Source organism: Geotrypetes seraphini, chromosome 4 (assembly GCF_902459505.1).
Source record: "Geotrypetes seraphini chromosome 4, aGeoSer1.1, whole genome shotgun sequence".
Lineage (NCBI taxonomy): Eukaryota > Metazoa > Chordata > Amphibia > Gymnophiona > Dermophiidae > Geotrypetes > Geotrypetes seraphini.
In genome coordinates, this window is record NC_047087.1 from 239,877,932 (window position 1) to 239,896,825 (window position 18,894).

The 18,894-nt window shown below is 43.7% G+C and overlaps 1 protein-coding gene across 3 annotated transcripts in view; it reads left to right on the forward strand.

Annotated features, from left to right (window-relative positions):
* HERC4 (HECT and RLD domain containing E3 ubiquitin protein ligase 4) overlaps positions 1-18,894 on the forward strand; it is a 230,565-nt gene that overhangs the window by 179,863 nt on the left and 31,808 nt on the right. For 2 of the 3 annotated variants that reach the window (XM_033942823.1, XM_033942822.1), the window contains 2 exons: positions 14,391-14,457; positions 16,425-16,507. In XM_033942823.1, the coding sequence (XP_033798714.1) occupies positions 14,391-14,457; positions 16,425-16,507 (150 nt within the window). Of the gene's footprint in view, positions 1-9,332; positions 9,398-14,390; positions 14,458-16,424; positions 16,508-18,894 lie in introns of those variants that run through there. The other variant, XR_004539287.1, reaches the window with a different exon arrangement.

Genomic DNA, 18,894 nt, shown 5'->3' on the forward strand with positions numbered 1-18,894 from the left:
TTGTTTGTGGACTCCTGGTTCCCCTTTTTGTGCCGGATAGAGCTTGGGTGGGTTCTGTTTGGGGATCCGTCCGACCTCGGGGGTGTTAAACCCGGCGAGTCTCATGCTGGGTCCCTCCCCCCCACCTTCCTCCACCTCCCCATATTTTTGTAGTGGGCCTCAGCAGGCAGCCTGGCCCCCTGATTGGTCAGCCCTCCAGCTTTGAGAGCCATGGAGTCTGTTCTGACTTAGTAAAAAGAAATAACAAAAAAATCCTGAGGTGTGCCGGTCTAAAGGGCTCATTTCCCTTTATAACTGCCTTTTTTTCTGTGTTTTTTCTCAACTAACCTACACTTTCTTTACAACTAGGGCGATTTTCAGCACAATGAGCTCTTTTAAAGGGAAAAAGTGCTCCTTGTGCTCCAGGCGCGTGGTACTTGTGGCCGGCCTGTGCAAGCTGAGGGCCTGGATGCTCTGGTTCAACCATGGCCAACGGAGGGGCTGTTGTATGTGTTCCCTCTGTGGCCATTAGTGGGCAGGATTCTTCTCCGCATAATTTGCCTTCCGGGCCTCGTGGTTCTGATGGCTCCGGATTGGCCTCAACGACCGTAGTGCGCGGATCTGGTGAGGCATCTTGTGGTGGATCCTCTTCCTCTGCTTCTCTTGGATGACCTTCTAACTCAGGGTCCCATTCCAATGTTCGATCGGGGTCTCTTTTGTCTCAGAGCTTGGCTCTTGAAAGGGGTCACCTAGGTAAGAAGGGGTATTCAGATAAAGTGATCTCAACGCTCTCTACCTCTCGGGCTTATGTAAGGATTTTGCGTCTATTTGAGGAGTGATGTGATTCGCATGGAGTGGTCTCGTTTCGCGCTTCCCTGCCTAACTTCTTAGAGTTCTTGCAGGATTGCCTAGATAAGGGACTGGCTTGGTCTTCTCTCCGGGTTCAGCTTGCGACCTTGTCAGCCTTTTGGGGGTTCTTGAAAGGTCAGCGTTTGACTGCCATTCCTGATTTGATTCGCGTCTCGCGGGCGGCCAAGTTGCTCAGGCCTCCTGTATGACCCTCTTTTCCATCTTAGTATCTGATTCTGGTTCTGGTGTGCCCTCCTTTTGAACCGTTGGGTGTCTTCTCTTTGAAGGTCCTTACTCTTAAAGTGGTCTTCTTGTTGGCCATTACTTCAGCTAGACGTCTTTCTGAGCTGCAGACTTTCTCTTGTAGGGCTCCCTTCTTGGAGTTTTCTAGGGAGCTGTAGTCCTCCCAGTGTTGGGTTGTTGGGAGGGCTCTTCTGAGCAGAGACAGCTGCACAATTTGGATGTCAGTCAGGTCCTTCGCTCTTATGTGCAGAGGACCCAGGAGATCAGGAAATCAGATCATCTCTTTGTCCTTCTAGCGGGTCCTTGTAAGGGAGATGGTGCTTCTAAGGCTACTATTGTGCACTGGATCAAGGAGACTATTGCTTTCGCTTATCATCTGAAGAAGAAGCCTGTTCCCAACTTTCTCAAGGCTCCTTCCACTAGGGGTCAGACAGCTTCTTGGGCTGAGTCTTCTCTAGTGCCTCCAGTGGATATTTGCAAGGCTGCAGTTTGGTCTTCTCTGCATTCCTTTGTCAGATACTACCGTGTGGATGGTCACACCCATCGGGACACGTTATTTGGTGAACGTGTTCTGGTGTCGGCCCTTCGGGGGTCCCACCCTTGATGGGTACTGCTTTGGTACATCCCATTCGTAAGGATTATACCAGTCTACCAAGCGATACAGAAGGAGAAATTAGGTTCTTACCTGCTAATTTTCTTTCTTTTAGCTTGTAGACTGGTATACCGTATTTTCACGTAGATAACGCGCACCCGTGTAAAACGTGCACACGGGTATAGCGCGCGAAAAACACAAATTTATGTACATAAATTTTTATATACTGCGCACACCCGTAAACCGCGCATGCTGCCCGACTCTCCCGTCGCCGCCCGACTCTCCTTTCGCCCGCCCCAACTCTCCTCTGGCCACCCCGACTCTCCTTTCGCCCGCCCCGACTCTCCTCTCCCCCTTGAAGTCCTGTCCCCACCCTGAAAGCCTGATGCCCCCCCCTGACGTCCGATTCACCCCCCCCCCCGCAGGACCGCTCGCACGCACTCGCACCCCTACCCCGAAGGACCGCTCGCACGCACTCCCACCCCCACCCTGAAGGACCGCTCGCACCCCCACAGCCTCCCAACCCCCCCTGTAGAAGCTCCTACCGGTGTCCTGCTGCTTCCTCTTGGTGGTCCCGACTCCCCGACACGATCGGGGCAAGAGGGAGCTCAAGCCCTCTTGCCCCAGCCAACCGCGGCACCCCCCGACACGATCGGGACAAGAGGGAGCTCAAGCCCTCTTGCTCCAGCCAACAGCGGCACCCCTGACACGATCGGGGCAAGAGGGAGCTCAAGCCCTCTTGCCCCCCCCGACTCCCCGACACGATCGGGGCAAAAGGGAGCCCAAGCCCTCTTGCCCCGCCGACTCCCCAACTCCCCGACAATATCGGGCCAGGAGGGAGCCCAAACCCTCCTGGCCATGGCGACCCCCCACCCCCACCCCGCACTACATTACGGGCAGGAGGGATCCCAGGCCCTCCTGCCCTCGACGCAAACATCCCTCCTCCCAACGACCGCCCCCCCAGCCGACCCGCGACCCCCCTGGCCGACTCCCACGACACCCCCACTCCCCTTCCCCGTACCTTTGTGTAGTTGGCCGGACAGACAGGAGCCAAACTCGCCTGTCCGGCAGGCAGCCAACGACGGAATGAGGCCGGATTGGCCCATCTGTCCCAAAGCTCTGCCTACTGGTGGGGACTAAGGCACCTGGGCCAATCAGAATAGGCCCGGGAGCCTTAGGTCCCTCCTGGGGGCGGGGCCTTGGGCACATGGTTGGGTTGGGCCCATGTGCCTCAGGCCCCGCCCCCAGGGGGTCGCCAGGGCCAGGAGGACTTGGGCTCCCTCCTGGCCCGATATTGTCGGGGAGTCGGGGGGGGGGCAAGAGGGCTTGAGCTCCCTCTTGCCCCGATCGTGTCGGGTGTCGGGACCACCAAGAGGAAGCAGCAGGACACCGGTAGGAGCTTCTACATGATGGGTGGGGGGGTCGGGAGGCTGTGGGGGTGTGAGCGGTCCTTCAGGGTGGGGGTGCGAGTGCGGGTGGGAGTGCATGTGAGCGGTCCTTCGGGGTGGGGGTGGGGGTGCGGGTGCGTGCGAGCGGTCCTTCGGGGTGGGGGTGCGAGCGGTCCTGCGGGGGGGGGGTGAATCGGACGTCAGGGGGGGAACTATGTAAAAAAAATTTTGTACAACGCGCAAGGGTATGCGCGGTACGTAAAAACCACGTATAACGCGCGCATTATATGCGAGAAAATACGGTAGTCCCCCTGTCTGTCTGTCTTTGTGTGGTGTTTGCGGGTTTTTGCTCGCGTGCAGATTCTGAATTTTTCTGCAGTTTCAAGTATTTTTCTAGGGCCAGGGAGAATTAAGAACAGCGACGATGGCTCAGCTAGCTTAGCCATCTTAGTTGTTTAAAGATGTTTGTTGTTTTCTTACACTCCTGTTTGGAGTGTCATTTACTGTTTTTCAGTTAAGAAATTTCCTAGGTTCTGCTTGGCTGTTTGGCAAACTGGAGTAGCAAGAGGGGCATGCTATACTGATATACAAGTTTGATCTCAGTCTCTACCTGCTGGTAGCAGTGAGGCATATTACCCATTCGTAAGGACTATACCAGTCTACAAGCTAACATAAAAGAAAATTAGCAGGTAAGAACCTAATTTCTCCTTCTTTAACAATGCCATTTGAGATGGTGTGCATTAAAATCAAAGCAAAATATAACACAAAACAGTCAAACAATATAAATCATATCAAGTCATCCTTGTACCTAAAACAAAAGTAAATGATAACATATTTTTCATTTCTTCTGGCTTTTGATTTAAAATTCAAAAGAGCATCATGCTCCTAGTGTATTTTATATCATAGTTTGTTGTTGTCAACATTTAAAAAGGAAATAGAACAGCTTTTAAATTAGAAACTGGGGGAAGGCTGACAGTCACTCAAAAGAGCATGGTTCGGAACCAGGTATCTTTAAAAGATATCACCATAAAAGGGAAGACAGAGCACCCCAATAGTGAAATTGCAATACAAGCCACAGTAAACCAGGTTTCTTTAAGTACAGAGCAGGCTGATTTTGAAGAAATTATCCATGCCAACTGCTGAGCAAATTGTAAATAGATATGATAAACATGCAAATGCCAGAAGCGGCAATTCTTATGTTCTTATATTCTCTGAGACTTGGTTGAAGGAAGATAACCAATGGCACACTGTCATACCAAGGTACGAACTAGATTGCAGTGACTCAGTGGATCAAATTGGTGGAAGAGTAGAGTTAAATGTTAAGGAGGGCCTTGAATTGAATGGACTGAAAATTCGACAGGAGCAGAAACATAACATAAGAATTTATTTCTAGGACCGCCATTACCGTAAAGTTCAATGTGGTTTCCAAAAGACTAGCTACGATACATAAATCAAAATGAAAAATATATTAGTATTAAGAGCTAAGGAATTTAATAAACAAGAAAGTCTTGAGTTGTTTCCTGTAATGAAGGTAAGAAATGGATGATGATGAGAACGCTTGAAACACACTTTAGAATCCCTATGGGTAGAAATTCCAGGATGAATGGACAGATGCTGAAATGTGTCAGAAATTAGAGAGGCTAATAAATTGGGTAATACAATAATAATGGGTGATTTAACTACCCCGATATTGACTATCACCTCTTAACTTCATCCTGTGCCCTCTCATTCCAGAGCTTCCTTTCAAATGAAAGAGACTCGACTCATGCGCATTTACGCCACGTAGGTATTTAAACATCTCTATCATATCTCCCCTCTCCCATCTTTCCTCTAAAGTATATATATTGAGATCTTTAAGTCTATCCCCAAACACCTTATGACGAAGACCACGCACCATTTTAGTAGCCTTCCTCTGGACCGACTCCATCCTTTTTTATATATTTTTTTAAGGTGCGGCTTCCAGAATTGTATACAATATTCTAAATGAGGTCTCATCAGAGTCAATACCTCCTTTTTCCCACTCTATTCACCCTAATATCCTTAGCTTTTGCCGTCAACTTTTCAACATGTTTAGCCACTTTAAGATCATCCACATACAATCTCCCCAAGTCCTATTCGTTTGTCGTCCACATAAGTTCTTCACCCCCTAAAATGTACCGTTCCCTTGGGGTTTTTTTTAGCCCAAATGCATGACCTTGCATTCTCTTAACATTAAATCTTTTCTGCCAAATTTCAGACCATTCTTCAAGCTTTGCCAGGTCTTTCTTCATGTTGTTCACACCATCCGGTGACAGCAAACTATGCAGGCACACGAACACTGGAGATGACCATGAGGTGTAAAAATAATCTTTAATAGGACAATTTCAAAATGACTCAACATGGCCATGTTTCTGCCTTTTGGTCTGCAACAAAAACCTACAAGAAAAAATATGAGATTACATTAAACAAATGAAAATGCAAAAACAAAAAAAATCATACAAACACAAACATATAAAATTATAAACAGTATTAGATAATACAAATACCAATAATTCCAAATAACACATAAACTAAAACATAAAGAATATGAAATATGAATCTGAAACCCAAACATATAAATATAAAAATTCCATATGTACTGTAAATTATACAAAAAAGCACAGATATCCAAAATCATGTAAGTACTCTGCTAGTGGTATCTAATTTTTGATATTTAGGAGTTATTTTTAATGCTAGATTGACATTTGCTGAACACATTTCAGTTTTATAAAAAAAAAAAAAAGTTTGTTTAAAAATTCTTTGTCAACAGCAATTATTGTGGAAGTATAAGGAGGAATCTGCATAACAAATACTATTATATGCATATTCTTTGTTAATCTCCCAATTAGATTATGCTAATACTCATGGTTTATGTGGGTTTGCCAGCTACTGGCTTAAAAAAGCAGACAATTCAAAGTACATTGTTAGGAGGCGTGAAGAAGTTTAATCACATTACCCCTCTGTTTGTGCGGTATCATTGGTTGCCAGTGTTCTATAGAACCTGGTTTAAAGTTCTTTTATTAGCACATTATGGGCTCCTTTTACAAAGCCGTGCTAGCGGTTTTAACGCACGCACTGGATTAGCGTGTGCTAGCCGGAAATCTACTGCCTGCTCCAAAGGAGGCAGTAGCAGCTAGCACGTGCAGCAATTTAGCATGCGCTATTCCGCGCATTAAGGCCCTAACGCGGCTTTGTAAAAGGAGCCCTATGTGTTTTATGATAAACAACCTTTGTATTCAATCCCCCTTTTACAAAACCATGAAAGCATTTTTTTTTTTTAGTGCCGGTGCACTGAATGCTGTGCGCTGCACCAATGCTCATGGGAACTCTCACGTCGGAGCAGCGCACAGCATTCAGCACACCAGCTGGTGCTAAAAAACACTTTTGCAGTTTTGTAAAAAGGGGGGGGGGCGGTGTAAGTGCATTAGTGAAACTATTCAAAACCTGTGAAGGCTCTAAGATCATCAGCCTAAGAATATTTCAGTATATACCGTATTTTCACTCATATACCGCGCACCCGTGTAAAACGCGCACACAGGTATAGCGCGCGGGAAACTGTAATTTATGTAAATAAATTTTTATATACCGCGCATGCCGCCCCAACTCTCCCGTCGCTGCCCGACTCTCCTTTAGCCCGCCCCCGACTCTCCTCTGGCCAGCCTGACTCTCCTTTAGCCCGCCCCGACTCTCCTCTCCCCTTTGAAGTCCTGTCCCCCCTTGAAGTCCTGTCCCCACCCTGAAAGCCTGATGCCCCCCCCCCGATGTCCGATTCACCCCCCCCCCGCAGGACTGCTCGCACCCCCACCCCGAAGGACCGCTCGCACTCCCACAGTCTCCCCCCCCCATCATGTAGAAGCTGCCTACTGTCGTCCTGCTGCTTCCTCTGCCGGCGGTCCTGCCCCTTCTCTTAGCCCTGCGTCTACGCTGCTTCCTCTTCCGGCGATCCAGCCCTTTCTCTGACATCAGAGAAAAGGCGGGACCGCCGGAAGAGGAAGCAGCAGGACGACGGTAGGCAGCTTCTACATGATGGGGGGGTGGGGAGGCTGTGGGGGTGCGAGCGGTCCTTCGGGGTGGGGGTGGAGGTGCGTGTTCGAGCGTGATCGGTCCTTCGGGGTGGGGGTGCGAGCGGTCCTGCAGAGTGAATCGGACGTCGGGAGGGGGGGAACTATGGAAAAAAAAAGGGGATAACGCGCTCACGAATATAACGCGCATGGTTATACGGTAGTTCTCGTTGGGTAGCAACATGTAATAGTGCATTTGCTTGGATATCTTCTACCCTTTAGAATAATGTACCCTGGGAGGTTCAGGGAGAAATGTCTGGGAAAAAGTTTAAAATTCTGCTTAAAATGCATTATTTCAAATTAGCATTTCAGTGTCATCTCGATGGGGAGGCCAAGATCTATCAATGCACTAACCCCCTCTTTTACAAAGCTGTACTAGCATTTTTAGCGCCAGCCACCGCGGTAACAGCTCGGACACTCATAGGAATTTTATGAGCGTCAGAGCTGTTACTGCGGTGGCTGGCGCTAAAAACACTAGCATGGCTTTGTAAAGGAGGGGGGGGTAAATATTTGAAGGAGCTTGTTTGAATTGTAAGTGTATGTTGATGTATTTCTTTTGTGTATGAATAGATTAGATTTCTTCTTTCTAATTATTGGAACTATTTTATTTTACATTTGTGTAATAATATGCTGCCTAAATCTATTTGGGCTAGGTGGTATATTACATTTTAATAAATTGTAATTGTACTTAATTTTTAAAACATTTTTGAAAATAAAGAGTTAATTAAAAAAAGGGTATAATAATAAAAAAGGCATATAAAGAAGTTAAAAAAAAAAGTTTTTTGTATATCAAAAAAATTGCAAAGTTTATATGCTTAAAAATCTATTGTACATACCTGAATTCTAGTCAGGAAAACAGAAACTCTCAGATGGTCATACAGCTTGCGATTACAAAGGGGAAAAAAAGAAAAAAAGCTTTATTTCAGCTTCACAGCGCACATAAGCCTTTGCACCTCTGCTGCAATGAAACAGTGACTTTTTTCACAGAAAGTACATTTCACTATGGGCCCTTTTATAAAGCCGTGATAGCGATACTGCCCTGGTAAATACACCAAAGTCCATAGGAATTGAATGAGCTTCATTGTGTTTACCACAGCAGCATTACTTCCATGTTTTTATAAAAGGGGCCCTATATAAGGTTTTTCTTTAATTGAGATAAATGTGGACAATGTCATATTTTAAGAGAGTCCAAACCCAAAAAAAGTGGAACAAGAGTCCCTGGATATCACAAGAGTTATAAAAATGTAAAAGTTTATTTTGACCAACATATAAAAATAGTCTTCAAAATAGACAACACATATATAAAATTTTGCCACAATACTTCTTTGGGAGCAATTAGGGTATTGTAGCAAAATTTTATATATGTGTTATCTATTTTGAAGACTATTTTTACATGTTGATCAAAATAAACTTTTTAAAATTTTATAACCCCAATGATATCCAGGGACACTTGATCCACTTTTTTTTATTTTGGACTCACCAGTGTTGTCGTGGAACATAGATTTTAAGAGAGCCCAGTTACAAGAGCACTATATATTTTATGATATATGGTTTTGATACTTTTATAAGTTTGTCAATATATGATTTTCTGATGAGCTAGTATTTTAATTTTTTCACTTTTTTGATGTTTAAATTTTATAATTAGGTTTAATAATAATAATAACTTTATTTTTGTATACCGCAATACCACAAGCAGTTCAGAGCGGTTTACAGAGGAAGAGACTGTATAGAGACAGCGATGTTACAGAAAAAAACTTTAAAATTACATTAGTAAGCTGAGAGTAGTTAGGTATATCCGGAAGTATTTCAGAGATACAACAAGGCAGGAAGGAGTCAGAGAAATTTATCAAAGAGATAGGTTTTAATTAGTTCCAATATTTTCTCCTGTTTGATATTTAGGGCTCCTTTTACTAAGCAGCGTAAGGTCATTTTACCGCTCCAATGCTCATGCTCGAGTTGATGTATGAATTCCTATGAGCATCGGAGCACTTACCTTGCTGGCCCGCGTAAAATGCTCTTACGTTGCTTAGTAAAACCTGTTACTGATGTTTTCTACATTGTTCGTCTTTTGTATATCATGTTTTAATTTTCCCCTCCTGTTCTTTTCTTTTTTTATATTCTTCCTTTTCCCCTCCCCCTTTTTTTTTTGTTTTCCCCCCTTTCACCACTTTTTTCCTTTTCTTCTTTTCCTTATGGGCTCAGTTAATATCAGGTTTATCGCAAGCTGTGTGACTGTCCAAGACTTTGTTTTTCTGAATAGAATTCAGGTATGTGCAATAGTTTTTTGATAGACAAAATCATTTTTTTGCTTCTTTATGTGCCTTTTAATTTTCCTTCTTTGTAGTTAATTGACTTTTTATTTATCAAAAATATTTTAATTTTTTTTTAAATTATTAAGTACTTAAATGTTTTTGGATATCTGTGCTTTTATGTCAACAATTTATGTATAATTTTACCCCCCCCCCCCCCATTTTACTAAGCCTTGGTAGAGGATTCTTGCGCAGCTAAGAGCACTAAATGCTCTGATGCTGCTCTGCTCATAGAATTCCTATGAGCATCAGAGCAGTGTCGGAGCATTTAGCACTCCAAACCGCGGTAAAAAACCTCTACTTCGGCTTAGTATAAAAGGGCCTTAATATTTATATGTTTGGGTTTCAGATTCATATTTCATATTTTTTGTTTTAGGTTATACATTATTTGGAAGTATTGGTATTTATATTACTAAAATGATTTAAAATTTAATGTTTGTATGATTATTTGTTTTTGTATTTTAATTTGTTTAATGTAATCTAATTTTTTTTAAATGTAGATTTCTGATGCAGGCCAGGCGGTCTAAACATGGCCGTATCAAGTCATTTTGAAATTGTCTTGTTAAAGACTTTTTCTGCACCTTGTGGTCATCTCCACTAGTGCTGCCCGATTCAGGAAAAAAAAATTTGATTCGATTCAGCCTATTGAATTGGATTTTTGATTCGATTCAATTTTCCTTCCCAATTGGGTGTTTTTTTCAAACATCCTGGTGTGTTTATTTTATAGCCTCTTCACCCCCTTTGCCTTCTCCTAACCACACTGGTGCTGTGGTGTGAACAAAATCAACAAACAAAAAAGACTTTTCATCTCTTTGTTAAATCCTAGTTCACGTTTGCGGTCTAACACCAAATCTGACAAATTGTAATCATAAAACAGAAAATAAAATTAATTTTCCTACCTTTTGTTGTCTGGTCATTATTCAAATCTTGTTGGTCCCAGGCTATGGTTGTCTTCTGATAACTTGCTTGCCAGGGTGTCCTTCTTTCTTCTTTCTCCATGCTAACCATCCACCTGCCATCTCTGTCCTCTGGCATCTTTCCTTTTTTCGTTTCCCTCCACAGATCCATCTTTTCTTAACTACCTTTTCATCCAGCATCTCTCCCTCCTTCCCCACCACCCCAGAGTCCACCATCTCTCCCTTTCTTTTCTCAACTACCCTCCTATCCAGTATCTATCCCCCCTCCACACCATCCCTTGTGTCCAACTTCTTTCCCTTTCTGTTCCTTCCCTCCCTAAATCCCATTGTCCATCATCCCTCTTCTTCTCCTCTATTTTTAGACCCATTATTTCTTCCCCCTCAAAGTCCAGCATATGCATGTCTCTTTCAACCCCCCTTCCCTCCCTCCCTCCGTGTACTTCTACACCAGGGCCCCCTCCCTTGAAGGTCTGTCCCCCATTTAAAGGCCTGTCCCCCCCTTGAAGGCCTGTACCCTCCCTTGAAGGCCTGTCTCCCCCCCCTTGAAGGCCTGTCTCCCCCCCTTGAAGGCCTGTCCCCCCTTGAAAGCCTGCTTCCTCCCCCTTGAAGGCCTGTTTCCTCCCCCTTGAAGGCTTGTCTCCCCCCTTGAAAGCTTGACCCCACTTGAAAGCTTGACCCCCCTTTAAAGGCCTGCACCCCATCCCCCTTGAAGGCCTTCCTGCCTGTCTTCCCCCCTTGAAGGCCTGTCTCCCCCCCTTGAAGGCCTGTCTTCCCCCCTTAAAGACCTCCATCACACCCCTGGAGGCCTGCCTGCCTGTCCTCCCTGAAGGCCTGTCCCACCCCCCACACCAAAGGACTGCTCACCCCCTCCCAGAAGGCCTGAGAGTTCCCCCTGGTGTCCAGCTTCCCCCTGGCCTTCCCGCACCGTTTACCTTTGAAGAGTAGCCTGCACAGAAGATCGTGGGGTTAGCGATGTTAGCTTCGGAACTGTTTCCTCTTCCGCGGTCCCGCCCCTCCTCTGACGTCAGAGGTAGGATCGCGGCGGAGGAAACAGCTCCGAAACTGTTTGCAAACATCGCTAACACCGCGATCTTCTGTACAGATTGCTCTTCAAAGGTAAACGGTTCGGGGAAGGCGGACGCCACGGGGGGGGGGGGGAACTGGACAGCAGTACTTCGCAACTGACCCTCCCCCCTTGCCTCTAAAGCAGGTGCGGCAGCAGCCAGCCAACAAGAGCAGTGCTGCCGCTCCTGCTTTAGGGGGCGAGGGGGGAGGGTCATCTGAATCAGGAAGCCAATTTTTTTTTTTTTTTTTTAATCGATTCGAATCGATTCACCCGAAATGAATCGGTGAACCGATTCAAATAGTGAATTCGGCAGCACTAATCTCCACTGTGTTCATTTCGTTGTTATCTTTTGAGCATTGATCTTCTGTTTCCTGCCAGCAAACTATACAGAGCACAAGATGGGGAGAATTTTAATATCCAGGGATTGTAAACCAGTTTTTTTCTCCAGATGTTATGCAGGGAATAAATGAGTCCTAAATTTGATTTGAAGGGCAAGGCAAGAGAAAGTCCCATCAATACTGCTGGCCATAGATAAAACTGGATCTAGATTCACAGAAGAAAGTTGATCCAGTCCCGGATTTATCCTGTTGCATGCAGAGGGGCTTGTAGTTCTGATCTCCCCATTGTATTCCCTAAAAAGGCAAAACTACAAGTCCTAGCATGCACTGGGGTAAACCCAGGACTGGATCAACTCTGTCCTGAGAATTTGAATCCAATTGTCAGCCTTAGCCATAGATAGCAAATATGCATTTGATCAAGTGAATTGGAAATTTATGGAGAGGAAGGATTTTGAGAAGTTTATAGGGTAGATTGAAGAAATGAATAGTGACCTAAGGACCAGGATAAATGTAAATGGAGGAAATTCTGAGGATTTATTTCACTGTATAGAGGAATTAGCAGTATGGTTTTCAATATGAGACACAGAGGAATAATAAATAGAGCATGGATATAGCCAGAGAAGGGTAGGGGATATTAATTTTCTCATAAAAAAATACAATGGAAAGGGAGAGTTGTTGGATCATCTGTATTATTAGTAATATGAATACTGCACTAAACATTTATAGTTTATTAATATCATTGTTGGCAGTTTCACTGGATAAAAATAAAATTCTTTGTAATGAGTAACACTATTGGTTTTGAAAAAGCTCCTGATGCAGTGATTTAGCAGAACTGGGTTCAGGGTCGGGTCTTTTGGAGAGAAAAGGCACATTATACAGTGGTACCTCGGTTTACGAGTACACCAGTTTGCGAGTGTTTTTCAAGACGAGCAAAACATTTGCAAACTTGGTGCCTCGTAAACCGAGCTTGCCTCGCTGTACGAGCGCCCCCCCCCCCCCCCCCCCGCGATCCGGCATCCCCCCCACTCGCGTTGCCCCCCTCCACCATGATCCTACTTCCCCCCCCCCGAGCAGTCAATGACACTTCCTTTACCCGACTTGGCACCAGTGCCAGTGCCCGAAGATCCTCCCTCTTCTGGCGCGGCCTGGGCTGGGTGGTGCATCGGAGATCCTCCTTCTTCTGGGCTGGGCTGGGCTGGGCTGGACTGGCTTTGAGCATTTGCGCATGCTCAAAGCCTTCTGGTCTCACTCTCTCCGAGATTGAGAGCTAGACCAGAAGGCTTTGAGCATGCGCAAATGCTCAAAGCCAGCCCAGCCCAGACCAGAAGAAGGAGGATCTCCGATGCACCGCCCAGCCCATGCCGCACCAGAAGAGGGAGGATCTTCGGGCACCAGCACTGGTGCCAAGTCAGGTAAAGGAAGTGTCATTGACTGCTCGGGGGGGGGGAGTATGATCGCGGTGGAGGGGGGGGCAATGTGAGTAGGAGGAGGATGCCTGTTTGCAGGGGGGGGAAGCCAGATCACGGGGAGGGGTTTGGAACAGCGTCGGATTCCTCAAGGGGGGGGGAGAATGAAGCAGCGCCAGTACCCTCGAGGGGGGGGGGAGGTGGAACCAATCAAAGCAGTTTCCCTTACTTCCTATGGGGAAACTTGCTTTGATATACGAGTGTTTTGGTTTAAGAGCATGCTTCTGGAACAAATTATGCTCTTAAACCAAGGCACCCACTGTATTAAGAAGGTATTTGAAAGACAATATCAAACTTCAGTGTTTTTAAAACTAATTTTAGAAGGGCATACTGACTGCATTATTAGCTTTTATGCACATAATTAACTGTATAGGTTTGAATGTTGGAGCTACACATTTATAGGTACTTTACTATTCTGTGGCAAAAATGGCCTTAGAATGCCACACACTAAGGCTATTTTTTACCACAGCTATTTTTTGTAATAATAGCCATGCACTGTAATGTAGCTGCACTAACTGATTAGCACAGGAATGCCCACTCTCTGCCCCTGACACCCCATCCCCCCCAATTTTTAAAATAGTTTTAGTGCGTCTAATTTGGCATTTACTGCAAGACACCTGAGTGCTTTCCATGATATGCCTTTAAGCTGTATTAACACCTAGAGCAGCTTAGTTAAAGGCCCCTTAATTAACAGCTAAATATTAGACTGATAATGCACATTGGCTAGAAGGATACCCGTGATTGAAAACCAAAATCCTAATATTTTTCTCTTGAACTATACACCTACTCTGAAACAATTGCACCACTGTAGATGAACTCTATACAGTACATGAATCCTTTATAAAAGACATTTATATCAGAGTTCTGCCCCTGTGCCATCTTGTAAGTTTCTATGCATATATTACATGCAGATGCTTCCACACAATTTTATAGTAGACATTTTCCATTTATATGTTGTAAACAATTTATAAAATTACTCCTTTTTGGATAAAACTGTGTGCCTTGTGGAAGCTGAGTGCAAAGAGTAAATTTTCAGAAAGCCCTTTTAATTAGATGAATCATAATTTACCCAAGAAAAGGATTTCTGAAAATTGCCCTGCTCATTTTAATGTGGAGTAATGTATTAATTGTGAAATGATACTAAATATGTTCATTCTCTTACAGAAGTATGCAGCTGTTGCTTGATTATCCAGAAGATAATTTAGAAGAGACATTGTATCTCAATTTTACAGTAAGTTTTTGTTATATAAATTGTTTAGAAGACTGATTAGAAGTATTTTCTCTGACCAGAAAACAGTGATAGCTTGAATCATCTCACGTTTGTCTACAATGAATAAATAATTTGATCGTGAGTATTCTTCTTAGACATAGATGTCGCCCTCTCTTTGCTAAATTTTTGATTGCAACTCATGTCAGATTTTCCAAGTGGAAACTCCATTTCTGTTACATAAACACAGGAGTCTACATATGCTAGGTGTTCAATCCGTGCTTGCAAACTGTTGCACAATCATATCTTTCAACTTCTCCTTCTCCACTAGTGGATTATAGTGCCCTGTTCAATTTTTCCTTCTGTAAGCAAACTGAGAAGGTGTGTTCTGTTTGGTTTGTATTATTTGGGGGTATTTTTCTTACATTTCGTGAGGCTTCAGTGCCAAGAGGACCCCCAGATTTGGGACACAGACTCCACAAGAGTGGGCTGCAGCTATCGGGGCAACTCCCAACTTTACCTGTTGAGCCAGCCTTCTTTGTGCTTCTTCGAGACTCGGGGTATGTTCTCCTTAAAGCATGCTTGCCTTCTAATTTATTAGAGGCTTGAGCACAGGCTGTGGGGCCCCTATGTGACTCCCTTTGGGTTTTAGGGAGCCGGCTGCATTTTTTAACTCTCCCTGCCGCACCGCAAGGATTAGTGGGGGTTGAGTTCACAGTTGGTATCAGTCTGACTGGCAGCCCAAAGATCTCCAATTTTGGATAAAGTCCATGGAGAATTTGTGGCATTAAGTCAGGCTGCAGCAAATCTGACATAGGCAGGCAACAGCTCAGCACTCTGAGTATAGCCCACTTTTTCCTATGTAATTTCTGGGGCCAGAGGTAGGGTTCCCCACCTCCAATATCCCTTTCCCTGAATTTTTTAAACTTCAAGGGAGTCCTCACAGACCGCTTTTGGTGCAAATTCATTGGCAGCAACCATCTTAGATTTTAAACTATCTTTTTTTTTCTAAAGCCTCAATCTGCCTCAGAACCCCTTGATTTGGCTCAAAATTGACTGGGATAGACTCCTCAGGCTGTTCTGCCCATATATCATGTCAGTTTTGTGCTGGTTGGTTGACTGAGGAGCATCCATGTGCCTTGTGGCACACGAGGGAAGGCTGGAGCCTCGGGCTGAACCTCCTCTTGAGTCCTCTAAGGTTGGGGAATTGCAGGGGGTCTGAGTGGTAGGGTGAAAACCCCTTCAGGAGGCCACAAACAGTGAAGGCACAAAACACAAGTGTAGGGATACTATGGAGTCCAAGAGAAGCCATTCTGAGTTTCTATAGGGTCTATGGGGCCACCTGTTCAAGGATTTACCCCGGAGTTTGTGAATCTCCTGTGAAAAGCTTATGTGACAGGTCTGGGATGCACTATACTTCCTGGGGGCATTGGATCTCTTCCACCACAGAGAAAGCCAGCTAACAGCCTAAATGACCAAGCAGAACAGGACTGGGAGGATTGGAGGAAGAGAGAATGGTTACTGCGGATGGGCCATTTGGCCTTTATCTGCTATCATTTTTCTATGTGTGGAGAGGTCTGGGAGGCAGGAGGGAGCTGAAGGTGGGTCAAAGGCGGCCCTAAGCAAGGTGTGGAGAGGTCAGGGAGGTGGGAGTGGGTCTAAAATTATTTGCAAATTTTTCTTATTTGCGGGCCACCTTTGCCTCTAACCCCTGTGAATATGGAGGGAGGAGTGTTTTTGCTGGGAAATTTTAATTTTACTGCTCTGTAGCTTAAATGTGTGTGGGGGGGGGGGGAGGAGGTCTAAACATATCAGGTTTTCCTTTTATTCTAGCTTCACTGTGTGATAATTTATATGCTTTACTTTAATAAGAAAAGTGACGTGGCTGAATGGACTTTCAACACATATGTTGTAGAAACATGTCAAGTCGCCATATATGGTAATTTTCATGCTGTGGATAGTAAATTTATATCTTTTATACCATTTAATAGATTACTGTGGAAAATTTTGGTGCAACAGAAGTTAAAGAACTGATTCCAAATGGTGAAAACACCTTTGTTAACCAACAAAACAAGTGAGTAGTAGTCAAAGAATCATTTATGTAAATTTAACAAATATTTGATTATGCAGAAAACATTTTTGCCAGATTTCTCAATGCAGGACTATAGGAAGTAGTGAATAAGAAATTTTTAAATAAATAAATAAAAAGTTAATTTTGTATTGTCTCTGGAGGCTTGGCCTGGAACATAGTTTCACCACTTCTTTTCAAAATCCAGAACTTTAGGGATGTTCTGCTGCCTTCTCTATCCCCTTCCTTTAAAAAGGATGGAAAGCACAAGTCTGGGACAGAACCAGTCATTCTGCTCCTTTTCTGTTACTTTTGTCCCCTCCTCTGGCTCCACAGTTCTATTTCCTTTTTGTCTACAATTTTAAGCCCCAATTTATTGTTGTTCTGTTTGGCTGAAATAACTATGTGGACAGGATGCCCCCCTCAATTCTTAAATATATTCCTCAGTTCTTATCTCAGAGGAGTCAAGAAAGAAATCTAACACACAAAAGTGTGTTAATAGTCAAAGCTTTGAGGAATATTTGACTGCTCACTGAAGCCAGTAAGCTCACAGTCAAAGTCTCATCATATTACGAGTGACTGGTCATTTTATTGGGATAATGACATTATTAAACATACATAATTGGTACATCTTCCAATTAAAATCCATTTACAAATTACAAACTTCAACAATATTCTATTGGTTCTATTCAAATCGCATGGTTTTCTGTTAATTTTACTTCATTAGTACTTTTCCTTAGCAACAGTGACTTAACTCATCACATGCTATTGGTTTCACTTCTGTCAGCAATAGAAGGAAGTAAACAACATGCTTACTAAGGTCACGCTGGCCTTACAGACATGTTCTCTTCTATTGCAGAATAGTTTACAGAAACTTTCTCATTTGCTAAGCAATACGTTCCTGTATGCTGCAACCATACAGTTATAGTCACATGATTTCTCCTAACTCTTCAAGCGACAAATATATTAGTGTGACTTTTAGCTTATTTTCAGGTCCATGTTATGGCTTCATCTTGTTCAGACATTAAACCAAAATATTTTGTTCTATTTAGAAAAATATGTACTCTGCGTACTGTGCTGTTTATACTTTGCTGTGTCAGAATGAGAGGGTTTAGATGGGATGGAGTAGGTTTTAACAGAGATTTCGGCAGTTGGAACCCAAGCACAGTACCGGGTAGAGCTTTGGATTCTTGCCCAGAAATAGCTAAGAAGAAAAAAATTAAAAAATTTAAATTGAATCAGGTTGGGCAGACTGGATGGACCATTCGGGTCTTTATCTCCCTTCATCTACTATGTTACTATGTAATGCTCTGAAGCAGTTCTATTATTCAGCTAGATCATTTTATATAATATTAGTGTATTTTAAGGTCTTAACTAATACAATTACCACCATCAGTTCTATTTATTGGAAGAACTTAATCTTGCATTTCAAACCAGCATCAGGTCATATTCTTAATTTTTAACATTTGTCATAAATCTTTATGTTCAATGAGTCAATTCTGTTTTGGATTTCCGTCTTTTAAGCTGTTTGGTTTGATTATTATTTTTATAACTGTTGGATTTTTATTTGTATTCTTTGTTGATTGTAATTTATTTTAGAGTTTAATATTTTGGTTGATAATTAATGATTCCATGTTTTTATTTTGTTTTCTGTTGGAGCCTTTCTACAGTAGAATCTCAGTTAATCAGTATTCAATTAACCGGCATTCTCAACCAACCGGCAAAAAAAATTGACAGCAAAAAAAAATTGTCTCCTGCACTCCTCAGACAATGTCCAAAGTGGTGCTCGTCACCCAACAACCCCTCCCTCCAGCCCCAAAGGCATCAGCAGCAGCCACAAATCTCCCTCCCTTCCTCTGTTCCTGAAGCAGCAGGCAGCCAGTCCTGACAATCCCCTCCTTCCATTCAACCCCTCCTTCCATTCCTGAAGCAGCAGAGCCAGCCCTGACAACCCTCCTTCCCTCTGTTCCTGCCTGACTTTAACTCGAGACCTTTTTAATAATAGTGAAACCCCCTGAGAGGGGGGGGAGGGGGGGTTAAATGAGAAATTGGGGAAGAGTAGTGATTTTGGTCACTGTGAGTTTTAAAAGCAGATTTGCTTTCTGTCTGAACTGTGGTGGAAAATAATTGATTTCTTAGTATCATTTCTGCCACTTCAATAGAATTGTGTCACATTTGAATTGGTTACATCACTGAGCTAATAATGATAAAAATAAAAGGCAGCTCACGTTGCCTCCTCTAGAGTCTCTCCCTTTTTATCCTTTCCTGGGTGTAAATCCTGAGGTCAGTTACTTGTTAATCTGGTGAGCTATATTTGAGAATATGCTGGAACATATTACTGGTCATTGTACTCATATGTTAGTTCTCATATCAACTGCATGTTGTGTTTTATG